The sequence below is a fragment of the Leptonychotes weddellii genome, chromosome 7 (assembly GCF_054177405.1).
Source record: "Leptonychotes weddellii isolate Sample4059 chromosome 7, ASM5417740v2, whole genome shotgun sequence".
Lineage (NCBI taxonomy): Eukaryota > Metazoa > Chordata > Mammalia > Carnivora > Phocidae > Leptonychotes > Leptonychotes weddellii.
The window spans coordinates 104,193,035-104,206,528 of record NC_138375.1 but is presented as its reverse complement, the minus strand read 5'-3'; the positions used below and the strand labels follow the sequence as shown (position 1 = coordinate 104,206,528).

At 34.8% G+C, this 13,494-nt stretch overlaps 1 protein-coding gene across 1 annotated transcript in view; it reads left to right on the top strand.

Moving 5' to 3' along the window:
- Window positions 1-594: 594 nt before the first annotated feature.
- Window positions 595-13,494, top strand: part of MTREX (Mtr4 exosome RNA helicase) — a gene marked incomplete at its 5' end in the record, with an annotated part of 98,825 nt that continues 85,925 nt past the window's right edge. The window contains 5 exons of the mRNA XM_081825773.1: window positions 595-794; window positions 2,134-2,200; window positions 5,917-5,979; window positions 7,315-7,427; window positions 13,005-13,179. Coding sequence (XP_081681899.1) covers window positions 595-794; window positions 2,134-2,200; window positions 5,917-5,979; window positions 7,315-7,427; window positions 13,005-13,179 — 618 coding nt within the window. The remainder of the gene's footprint in view (window positions 795-2,133; window positions 2,201-5,916; window positions 5,980-7,314; window positions 7,428-13,004; window positions 13,180-13,494) is intronic.

Sequence of the window (13,494 nt, the reverse complement as noted above, 5' to 3'; positions counted from 1 at the left end):
ATTTGTTTCAGAGGTACAGGTCTGTGATTCATCAGTCTTACACAATTCACAGCGCTCACCATAGTACATACCCTCCCCAATGTCTGTCACCCAGCCACCCCATCCCTCTCATCCCCCACACTCCAGCAACCCTCAGTTTGTTTCCTGAGATTAAGAATTCCTCATATCAGTGAGATCATATGATACTTGTCTTTCTCTAATTGACTTGTTCGCTTAACATAATACCCTCTAGTTCTATCCACAACGTTGCAAATGGCAAGATTTCGTGTGGGTTTTTGTTTTGTGTTTTTTTTTTTTTTGATGGCTGCATAATATTCTATTGTATATATATATATATACCACCTCTTCTTTATCCATTCATCTGTTGATGGACATCTTGGCTCTTTCCATAGTTTGGCTATTGTGGACATTGCTGCTATAAACATTGGGGTGCATGTACCTCTTCGGGTCACTATATTTGTATCTTTGGGGTAAATATCCAGTAGTACTGTTCAGTTTTATTAGGGTATTCTGGGCTTTAGCTAGTTTTGATTTGTAACATCTGCTTGCATGACTTTCTATAAATGGCATCTATTATATATGGAATAATAATTTATAAAATCACTGGAAGGAATAACTAATACTGCAGAATTGATTCTAAACCATTTACGTTTCAGGAAACGTTTTGATGGTAAATTGCAATCAGAGTCAACTAATATTGGAAAATCCAAGAGAGATGCAGATTTTGAGGGCACAGATGAACCCATTTTTGGAAAGAAGCCTAGGGTGGAAGAATCAGTAACTGAAGATTTAAGGTACTATTTCCATTGTCATAAATGTTAGTAACTTTTAAATTAGATGGTTGCATGAAATCTGGAAAATTACTTACATGTTGCTACTTTATAAAAAGTATTTGTTGAATTGAAGAAATGAAGAAAAATATTTTTTAGTTATATTCATACAAAAATATAGAATATCTGTCTAAGTTTGGGGAAATGGAAGACAATATAGAAAAGATTTATCTTTTACTGTTTTAGAACCCAACTTTGAGAAAGAATCCTGAAGCCTGATTTTTTTTTTTTAAAGAAAAATACGCCCATATTTCCTTTATTTGTTAATCTCCCAAGGAGAGGATCACTGAGAGTAGAATAAATGGAAAGAATAAAACAGACCCAATGGAAAGTATAAGTGAGAAGGAATATTAAGAGGAATATTAAGAGGAATTCTTACATGTTGCAGTAGAGTGGCTATGAATCTCAAGACTGCTATCAGTGACGGAGACCCATGGATATCTGTGACTGAAATAGCTGGTATTTCTCTTCTAGAAGAGAAATAGAATTTGATACCACTTACTTAGGTTGACCCGTTTGTTATTGCGGTGATGAATCTTCACAGCTTTGCTTCTCTCTTCTTGTTATGCCATATTTTGGCTTGGCACAACCATGAAGAATTTACTCTTTCTGTGAATTTTTTAAACCAGTTAGCTGTTGTAGCTAGCAAATAGCTACTATTAATGGTGGTAGATGTGTCACTGAAATATTTCAGATGCACCGTTTTCCAAAGCTAGTGGAATAGGTTACAATATAATATTGGCAATTTAAAATCATTGTTGCTTATTGTAGTAACCCTTGGGTTTTGTCCAAAGTATGATTTTTCTTCAGTTTATCCACAGTCCTGTCCTTTTCAGAGTCTAAACAGAACCTAGATAAGAACTTAGGATTTTGAAGAGAATAGGGAACACTTCTATAAATTATAGCAACGTCTTTATTAAGCTAGTTTATTTTGTACTCTCTATCATGTAATGGTTTTTATAACCAGCTTCATGTTTTGAAGTAGTGACAATGCTTTGGAGGGGTGGTTTTTTGTTGTTTTTTTTTTAATAGTTACTGGAACTAAGCTGGTACATTTCTTTAAATAATTCACTTGGCATCTGTACTCTATTTGTAAATATAGATGTTAACTGATTATTTTGAATTCTCAGCATAGATTTGAGTAATTGGAAAAATTTTTTGAATATTCTTAATAGCAGATTTTTTCTGATTTTAATACTGATAATTGGGCAGTGTCATTTTCCTTAACAGTGCAGACTGGAGGCTTATTATCTAATTATAGAAAAATAATTTAATGTAACTTCAATAATTTTTTTTTTTTAAGTTTGGCAGACTTGATGCCCAGAGTCAAGGTACAATCTGTTGAAACTGTCGAAGGGTGTACACATGAGGTAAGCATAAAGAATATATAGAAAGTTGGTGTTATCATTGGGAGTTTGCTTTTGGCTGTCTGGTGTGATCATTAGCAAGCAGTTTAGTCTTAGGGGCTTTGGAAACAATATTAGTAGTTCCTATGGGGTATATAGTCCAGTGGAAGGAGCTGGGGCTTTGTATTCTAAACTGAACTCAGATCTTGACACAGCATTTTATCTAACTACAGTCTTAGATTAATTGCTTAACCTTTTTGACATTGTTTTTTTAATTTTTAAATTTGGAATAATGTGATTTACCTCATGGGGCGGTTGTGAAGATTACAGAAGAAAATTAGCATAAGGGACCTGGCACAGAGTAGATGTTCGGTACTCCTGAAGTCAGGTAACAGTGCCATTTTACAGGTCACATGCTTTTTCATTTCTTCTCTGGTTAAATGATATGTTGCCATTTCATTATTCGCCAGAAGGTGGTAGTCTCTGATAGCTTTAGTAACCCTTTAGAAGTAAGAATTTATAAACATTAAGGACATGAGGGAACTGTAACACAGTTACTAAGCCTTCTGTCTTTACAATATGACCTTAGAACTTATTATTGCAGGAAATTGGTAAGTCTTATTAAAAGTCTTTATTGAGTGAGCACAATAATTCCAAATTGAGAAAAATGGCTTTTGATAGACATTTAGAATAGACATTAGAACCTTGTTTTTAAAATACCTGTTCTTGGGGTGCCTGGGTGGCTCAGCATCTGCCTTTGGCTTGGGTCATGATCCCAGGGATCTGGGATTAAGCCCCACATCAGGCTCCCTGCTCAGCGGGGAGTCTGCTTTCCCTCTCCCTCTGCCTCTCTCCCCAGCTTGTACTCTCTCTCAAATAAATAAATAAAAACTTAAAAAAAAATTTAAAAAGTAAAATACCTGTTCTTCTGCACTTGTTTTCATAAGTTCTTTTATGTTCCTTTAGAATAGCACTTAACTTGGCATTTGTAATACCCATTTGATCATTCATTCAGTACTTATGTTAGACCCTATTCAAAGCTCTGGTCTTAAAAAGATAGCAAGGGGGCACAAAATTTGCTCTTTAGAGGTCAAAAGTTCTTTCTTTCCTTCACAATTCTCTGCAATCCCTCCTCTGTCACTTCTCACTTTTTGCAGCTAACTTTACCTTTTACTTCCTTTAGAGGCTTGAGGGTATCAAGTTGGAGTGTCCTCTGTTTATAACCTCCTTCGCCATGCCTATCTACACCTGTCACATCCACTCAAAGGAAAAGGCAATGCTAAGGAGGCTTGTTTTGCCAGTGTTCTTGGTTGTAACTTATCTTGCTTTCACAAAGACTTAGATCATTCCATTTTCCCTTGACTATTTCTAGCGTCAAATCTCTTCTCTATTTGCCCTTTCCTATCAGCATATGAATATTCAGAAGCTTCTTTTATTCTGGGTTGCTTTACAGCCACTATGTTGTTGTGGGGGTTTTTTTCCCCCATTTTGTAGTCTTTAATTCAGTATATATCTTTTGAATGTTGGGAACATTGTATTATTCACTGAGTATAAAGAGATAAAAGAGATGTGGTCCCTTTTCAGAATTACTTTTGACTGCTCTGCTAGGAAAATCCCTGCTAGACTTTCTAACTTGCCATTCATTTTTAAATATACTGCAATTAGATTTCTTCTCCATTTCTTCCAAACTGCTGTGGCAAAAATCACCAGTGACTATGTGGTAGGTTTATTTGACTCTTGATCATTTTGCTGGTTTTCTATTTTTCTGACTCCTTAGTGTCTTTCCTGTCATATGTTTGTCTTACCCAGACTGTTTTCAGAAAATAAAAACAAAAACTTTTTGATTCTCGTACAAGTGAAAACACAATCTATTGTTCTTTCTTCTGTTAAATCTTAAAGAAGTTAAAATCTTAATTGCTCCCCACTGATGTTCTTTGTTCATGTCATAGAAAGTACCAGAAGAGATGTGAGAGGGTCACTCAGCTCATCAGATACAGCACTATAAGTTGATAATATTGTATGGGAATCATACCATGATCTGGGTTCTAGGCTTCAGATTTCTAGATCTAGAAATTTGATTTTGTCAGTTTACCAAGGGTTGTGCTTTGTTGGATAGACTCACTTTGATCATATTCGTAAGAGATGGAGGTATACAAAAGCATGACATTTCCTGAAATTCAGGATAAGTAGTTGTCTAACAAACTACCTGGGAATCGGAAACTATTTAGAAGTTTCTTAGAATCCTAATAAAGGGGAATATATAGTATTAAGGGAAAGACTAATGAAAACTATTGTGTCCCCTGGAAGTATTCATTCATTAGTAAAAACACTTGGTAATTTACTCTTTCTTAATGTGTGCAGGATAAAATACCAAATTCTAACTCTTGCCTCCCCTTTATGATTCCATTTAGAATGTCACATTTCTTCTAACACATTCATTATACTGGGTATTATTCATTAGGTTTCATAATTTACTAAATTTCACTTTTCTTAATTATAATCAGGGTCTACTTAGTCCTTTTTTTTTTTTTAAAGATTTTATTTGTTTATTTGACAGAGACACAGTGAGAGAGAGAACACAAGCAGGGGGAGTGGGGGAGGGAGAAGCAGGCCCCCCCGCCGAGCAGGGAGCCCGATATGGGACTCAATCCCAGCACCCTGGGACCATGACCTGAGCCGAAGGCAGACGCTTATCAACTGAGCTACCCAGGCGCCCCCTACTTATTAGTCTTTTTTGAAATACTACCCACATATTGTGATTATAATGTGATTATATGTATATTTATATATGTGGGTGATTGTAAAATCACATAGTGATTTTGAACTGCGCAGGTCAACTTAAAAGTAGGTAGTTTTTTATAAATACAGTACTATAAATGTGTTTTTCTCTTCCTTAGGATTTTCTTAATTATAGTCTTTTCTCTAGCTTAGTTTATCTTAAGAATATAGTATATATATAAAATATGTATTAACTATGTCATCAGTAAGGCTTCTGGTTAACCGTAGGCTACTAATAGGTAAATTTTGGGGGAATCAAAAGTTACACATGGATTTTCGACTGTGCAGAGAGGGGCTGGGGGAAGTTGTTGCCCCAAATCCTGTCTTGTTCAAGGGTCAGCTATAATCAAGTTGGAAATTTACCCACAATCTCTTAGTATTTCTAAGATGAGTAATTTCATGTAATACTTGCTTATTGAAGTATTGTTCCTATAAATTATTTCTAATCTTTGTGTGTAGTTTATTTTGCCCCTCTGGATTTATATACTAAATGGTTTAATTCTTGGGAATTTAGATACATTATGAACTGCTCTCCGGATCTTAATTTTCACTGGAGGAAAATAAATTTCTGTTTTAGGAAATAGTATTTTATTCTGCATAGCTTTCTTTCATATAGGAACATCCTTTTTATGTCCATTCAGCTTTTTTGAGCTTTCATTAGTATCAGGCTGTGGAAAATACAAAGATAGCTAGGATAGGTCCTAGACCTTAATAAACACAATTTCTTCAGGAAGATAAACTTAAAAGGTTTTAATTACATTACCGTTAGATAAACACAGGTAGAGGTTTTTTGATTATTCTAGCTTTAGTACTTGTTCTTAAAGGAAGTTATTTAATTTTACAGTGTCTAAGACTGTATCGAACACTATCCCTTGTATTTTTCAAACTGTCATTAATTATGGAGTGTTGAATGTATCAGTTCTCCAAATAGTAAGTTGGTGATTTTTTTTTTTTAACATCAGGTTGCACTTCCTGCAGATGAAGATTATTTACCACTTAAACCTCGAGTTGGAAAAGCTGCAAAGGTCTGTACGTTAGACAATACAGTTTGTACAGTTCTGTGTCTCTTTTCTAAAAATCTTAAAGATAAACTCTTTTATTTTTTTTTTTTAAGTTTTTTTTTTTATTTATTTGACAGAGGGAACACAAGCGGGGGGAGCAGGAGAGGGAGAAGCAGGCTTCTTGCCAAGCAGGGAGTCTGATACGGGGCTCGAACCCAGGACCCCGGCATCATGACCTGAGACAAAGGCAGACACTTAATGACTGAGCCACCCAGGAGCCCCTTAGATAAACTCTTCCAAATGAGATTTTTATACTTCCCAGTGTATATAAACCAAGAAGAAGCCACCTGAAGTCAAGTATAATAAGAAGCAAATCAGTAAATAGCCATGATAAAAAAAAAGCATCATGTGATGAGATTTTTAAAAATGAAAGTAATGATTTTCCTCCTTTTTAAAGAATCAAATGAAAATTATCAGCCTTTGTCTAGGAAAAAAGCATGTGTACAATAAGTTATACATACAGTTTTGGGAGTTTAACAAACTTCTAATGAAATTTAAACTCTAATGCTTGTATTAAATGGATTTTGAAGTTCTGAAAGAACTGAAATGATTAATAGAAATTTTCCAAATCATATTTTCTTTAAATGAAGAAGGTAGAATGGTGGAGTAAGTATGAAATCTTTTTTTTTTTTTTTTTAAGATTTTATTTATTTATTTGACAGAGAGAGACAGTGAGAGAGGGAACACAAGCAGGGGTAGTGGGAGAGGGAGAAGCAGGCTTCCTGCTGAGCAGGGAGCCCGATACGGGGCTCGATCCCAGGACACTGGGATCATGACCTGAGCCGAAGGCAGACGCTTAACGCCTGAGCCACCCAGGCGCCCCAAGTATGAAATCTTTAAAGTCTAGTAGATGTGTAGTATTCTGCCTCTGCTGAGTGAACTTAAGTGAGGGACTTTGCTTTTCAGAGCTTCAGAGTTCCCATCTGTGAAAGGAAAGAATACCTATTTTAGGGGTTGTTGTGAAGGTTAGTAATAATAATATATGGAAAATGTGTTGCACAGTGCCTACCACAAAACATGTTGTTGATAAATGGTAATGTTACTATATTGTAACTAATATAATGTGTGTATTAGCAAAGTTAATTGAAAGATTATAGACAGCAGAACTAACTTCTTTGCTGTTTAGTTAAAGGTGTTTTTTTTACTCTTCCTAGTTTTCTCTATTGGGTGGTATATTTCCTAAATAGAATCATAAAGAAATGCTCCCAGAATGCTTCTGGGGGTAGCATCTCTTGATTTTAAGTGTGTTCTGATATGGTATGATAATTTTCATGCAGATATATTATTTTCTTTTTATAGGAATACCCGTTCATTCTTGATGCTTTTCAAAGAGAAGCCATTCAGTGTGTTGATAATAATCAGTCTGTTTTAGTATCTGCACATACATCAGCAGGAAAAACTGTATGCGCTGAGTGAGTAGCTTTTCTATTTAAAGGAAATTTTAGGTCTGTTAATGTTTGCTTTATATATGTAGGTGTTCCTTTGTTGGCTTACAATCTTACATCCTCTTGTTGGAGTGACACTTTTATTATTATGTAATGTTGTTCTTTATCTCTTATTATAGTCTTTGTTTTAAAGTCTGTTTTGTCTGATAGAAGTATAGTTTCCCCAGCTTTCTTTTGGTTTCCATTTGCTTGGAATATCCTTTTCCATTCCTTCACTTTGTCTGTGTGTGTCCTTACCATCTGAAGTGAGTCTCTTTAGGTAGCATGTAGTTGAGTGTGTTTTTTAATCCATTCAGCCACACTGTCTTTTTATTGGAGAATATAGTCTGTCTACATTTAAAGTAATTACTAATAGGTATATTAGTACCTATTCACTGGAGGAATTTTGTTAATTGTTTTCTGGATGTCTTATGCTCCTCTGTCCCATTCTTTTCTTGTTCTTCTGCTTTTTAAATGAAATTTTTTAAAACAATTGTTTCTTATTTCACCGTTTAAAAGTTTAAGTTTTTCTGTTTGATTTCTGTAAATAAAGACACTTTTCCTTTTTTCTTTTTAATTTAAATACTTTTAATGTCTTTCCTTATTGCACTGGTTAGAACATCCAGTACAATGTTGAGTAGAAGTGATGAGAGAGGACATCTTTGCCATGTTCCTGATACTAAGTCTTTCATCAGCATGCTATTATCTGTAGGTGTTTCATAGATGCCTTTTATCAACTTGAAGACATTCCCTTCCTTCTATTCCAAGTTTGCATGTAATTGTGTATGTGTGTATATATATGCATACAGAATATTTAGCTATCGTATTTTGTCAAATGCTTTTTTTTTGTTACTATGATGAAGACATAATTTTCAAATAATAAACCACCCTAAGATAAACCCTGCAAGGTTGTGATACATAAAACCCTATTAATAAACCACAATATTGTGATTGATAAGAAATACATATTTGGTCATCAGAATGACCAGATATATATTTCATGTATTTATTTGGTCTTCATCCATGGTTCCTGAGTCACGGTTCCTAAAACCCTTGGAATTTCATGTAATAAGAGCAATAAAGGTGTCTTTTGTTAGGTTAATGATGTCACTTTTGGATGTAGCCAGGAGAACCACCTGTGTGATAAAAGGGTTGGAACTTTTAGTTCCACCAACCCTCTCGCCTGACCTCTAGGGAGGATAGATGGAAGAGGCCTGGGGGTTGAATCAACCAATGGCTAATGACTTAGTCATGACTATGTAGTGAAGCTTCCATAAAAACCCAAAAGGCCTCAGGTTGGTGAGCTTCCAGGTTGGGGAACATGTGCAGATGTTCCTGGAACAGATGTTCCGGAAGACTGTGCACCTGGATAGGAAGGGCATGGGAGCTCTTTGTCTTTTCCCCATACATTTCTTCATCTGGTTGTTGATTTATAGTCTTTAATATACTGATAAATGTTAAGTGTTTCCTGAGTTTGGTGAGCCGCTCTAGCAAAATGCTCTATACCAAGAAGGAAGTTGTTGGAACCTTCAATCTGAAGCCAGTTGGTCAGAAGCACAGGTAACTGGCCTGGGGCTTGCTACTGGCATCTGAAGTTGGGGCTGGAGGGCAGTCTTTGAGAAACTGAGCCCTTAAGTTGTATAATCTGATGCTATCTCTGGGGAGTATCAGAATTTAATTGAATTCTCAAGACACCCTGCTAGTAAGAATTGCTTGGTGTGTGAGTAGGGGAGACCCCCATGTTTCAGTGGGATCTAGGAACCCCAAAAAAGTTCCTGTTGGTAGATATATTATTGGATTAGATCTTCTAAAAATGTGTTAAGAATTTTTGTATCTATGTTCATGAAGGGTATTGGGCTATAGTTTTATTGTAATGTCTTTTTCTGGTTTTGGTATCAGTGTAATGTTCTCTATATTTTACTGATTAGTTTGCTAAAGGTCTACCAGTCATACTGATCTTCTCAAAGAACAAGATTTTGGTTTTACTGATTTTTCTCTGTTGTTTTCTTATTTTCTATTTTATGATTTAGATTTGGATTTGGGGGATTCATTTGCTCTTCCTTTTTCTAGTTTTTTAGGGAGGAAAGGTGGAAGACACTGATTTGAGACCTTTCTTTTACTAATACAGGCATTTAGTGGTATAAATTTTTGTTTAATATTGCTGTAGCTGCAACATAGATTTTGTTATGTTTGATTTGGTATATTTGGGAAATGCTTTTGATATGTTTTCAAAATAATTTGATATGTTTTGATATGTTATTTGATTCTGAAGAAACTCCTTTACAGTTTATGGTAGTACAAATCTCCTGATGAAAAATTCTTTCAACTTCTGCATGTCTAAAATACCTTTTATTTTGTCTTCATTTTTGAAAGATAGTTGCACTTAATATAGAATTCTAATTCTCTTAAGAGTACCTTTTGACTTGTATAGTTTATGACGAAATCCACTATCATCCTTACCTTGTTCCTCTGCAGATACTTTAAGGCTACTTCACGATTTTATCTTTATCAGTGGTTTTAAGCAGTTTGTTTAGGATGAGGCTTGGTGTAGTTTTTTTCATGTTTCTTGTGCTTTGGGTTTGTTTTTCATTGCTCCCTATGGCACCTCTTCTTTGAGGACTCTAATTAGGATTATATTAGGCCACTTATAGTTGTCTCATGATTCACTGATAGTATGTTCCATTTTTGTGTGTTTAATTTTGGGCCTTTTCTAATGCTGTATCTTTCATTTCATTAATTGTCTATTATGTCATTAATCCATTCATTGCATTTTCATCTCATACCATAGTTTTCCTTGGTAGAAGTTCATTTGTGTGTGTGGTTTTTATCTTTTACATCCCATGCCTCTACTTTCTACTTAACTTTCTTCTAGCTTCTTTGTTTTTTTGTTTGTTTGTTTTGGGGTTTTTTGGTGTTTTTTTTTTGAGATTTTCTTAATTTGAGAGCGAGAGCGCACGAACGTGGGAGAGGGAGAGAGGCAGACTCCCCACCAATCAGGGAGCCTGATGTGGGGCTTAATCCCAGGACCCTGAGATGATGACCTGAACCAAAGTCAGATGCTTAACCAACTGAGCTGCTCAGGCATCCCTCTTCTAGTTTCCTGAACGTATGGATTACTGTTACAAACTGTTTAAATTCCTTATTGCTGCTTTTTTCATCTGGGTTACTTCCTCATCTGTTTTGATTGACTTTTCCCTTTATTATAGGTCAGTATTTTCCTGCTTCTTTGCATATTGCTTTGATGGGATGTTTGGCTGTCTTTAATCTTATCACTCTTTTGAAGCAGTTTGATTATGATGTGACTTTACAGAGTTCTTCTCATGTTTCTTGTGCTTGAGTTTGTTGGGCTTCTCAGATTTGTGTGTTTATTATAGTTTTTTATCACATTTGGGATATTTCCAGCTATTTTTTTTTTTTAAGATTTTATTTATTTATTTGACAGAGACACAGTGAGAGAAGGAACACAGCAGGGGGAGTGGGAGAGGGAGAAGCAGGCTTCCCGCTGAGCAGGGAGCCTGATGTGCAGGCTCAATCCCAGGACCCTGGGACGATGACCTGAGCCGAAGGCAGACACTTAACGACTGAGCCCCCCAGGCGCCCCACTTTCAGCTATTTTTTATTTGAAACATAAATTATATGTTTATAATTCCTTCTAGTTTTTTGGGGACTTCACTTCTATCATGCCACTTTAGTTTGTCTCACAGCCCACTTATACTCTATTTCTTATTATTTTTTGGAGTTGATTCTTTTTCACTTTGGACAGCTTTTCTTGATAGGTCCTCAAGTTTATTCATCTTTTTTCTGCAATGTCTAATCTGATTTTATTTTTATCAGGTGTATTTCAAATCAGACATTGCATTTTTCTTTTTTTTTTTTTAAAGATTTTATTTATTTGATAGAGACACAGCAAGAGAGGGAACACAAGCAGGGGGAGTGAGAGAGGGAGAAGCAGGCTTCCCGCCGAGCAGGGAGCCTGATGCAGGGCTCGATCCCAGGATCCTGGGATCATGACCTGAGTCAAAGGCAGACTCTTAACGATTGAGCCACCCACGCGCCCCAGACATTGCATTTTTCGTCTCTAAAACTTTGATTTGGGTCTTTGAATGTTTCCCAGTGTTTAATGTTTTCTTGCTGCTTTGAAGACTTTCTGTTTGTCTTTTTTATTCAGAGTTTGATGGTGTCTCTAGGTGTGATTCTGTAGATTAATATTTTTTAAAACAAATTTAGGAAGTTTTCATTGTTATTTTTTCAGATACTTTTTTCTCACTTTGGAACTTCCGCTGGGACACTTGAGGTTCTCTCTTTTTTTCTTCTGTATCTTTCTTTCTTTAGATTTGATCATTTTTGTTGATCTGTCCTCATATTTACTGACACTGTTCTGTCATCTCAAATCTGCTCTTGAGCCCATCTAGTGAATTCTTCATTTTAGTTATACTTTTCATCTGTAGTGTTTTCATTTATTTATGTCATAGTTTCGGCCTCTCTGTTGCGATGGCCTGTTTGTTGAATAATTACCCTCTATTTCTTCTCATTCTTAGAACATGCCTTCCTTCCATTTTTTTGCACATTTCTAATAGCTGCATTCAAGTCTTTGTCTACTCAAAGTCCAACATCTGTACCCACTAAGAATTAGTTTCTCATGACTGCTTTTTTTCCTAAGTATGGATCATTCTTCCCTGTTTCTTTTTGTATCTTCTAATTTTTTGTTCAAAAGTGGACAGTTTAGATAATATATTGTAGCATCTCTGTATCCTTTTCTGTTTCATATCTCTCTCTTAAACTATGTATTTGATCATGTTTGGATACTTTTAATTATTTGTTTATTTCACTATTTGGGGAATATGATTATACAGCTGTGATGAATATTATTTTTATTTCCCCAAATAGGTTATGAGTCTGTTGTGGGCCAGAATTATATTTTAAACAAGGAGACTCTACTACAGTGCTAACCTTAGTTATCATTTCATGGTCTTTATTTAAATACTTAATAGAATTTTCCTTAAAAAAACAAAACTATATTGCATTTTGTTAATAGCTATGGAAGAACTTTTCCAAAATTAGAACCCATCATAATTCCCCGGCAAGGAATGATTTGATAATTATTGCATGTGGGGAAAGAATACATACGGATGAACTTATTTTTGAAACTCAGAAGAACAAAACTTCATTTTCCAGTGTTTGCTAATTGTTTATATATGTATAAACTGACAGGCAGAGGCTCTCAACTTTTGGAGGCCCATTTATAGAAAAAGTGTTTTACTTCCAAGAAATAGGGTAACCATTAGTAACTTATTGGTATTAGCAATTAAGTTACATTAATTCCAATAGACCACAGTTAAATATTTTTGTTTATTTAGACCACTACACTTCATATTTACTAGAATAATTATTACTTTAATAGTTTGTCATTAGTAAATAGAACAAGATGTTAATGTTCTGCTAAGTCCATTTAAGATAATTAGGGGAAGTTGGGACATAATTTCTGTATTAATAGAATTTTAAAATTTACGTACTTTAAAGAAAAGGTTTTGAATGCTTTATTCTTATTTGCTTTCACATTTTTAGGTATGCCATTGCATTGGCCTTAAGGGAAAAACAACGTGTAATATTTACCAGCCCAATTAAGGCTCTGAGTAACCAGAAATACCGGGAAATGTATGAAGAATTTCAAGATGTTGGCTTGATGACTGGAGATGTTACTATTAATCCTACAGCATCTTGTCTTGTTATGACCACAGAGGTAATTTATATGGTGCTTCATCCAGTTTTTCCCTTTTAATTTTAATTTAATTAATGTATCTTCAATTAGAACATATGATGCTTTATCAGTTGCTCTATATAGATAAAATGTAATACTTTATTTTCCTAGTAGATTTACTAGAAAAGGAAAAGTTCATCTTAAAAGGTTTTAGTAATTATATAAATTTAGTTGTAAATTATTAATCCTGTTACTTGTCATATGACATAGAATTTTTTCACCAAATATTTTTAAAGGCTTATTGTCAGTGACATGGAAATACATTGACAGTTTTGCATACAGTTTAATATAAGTAGT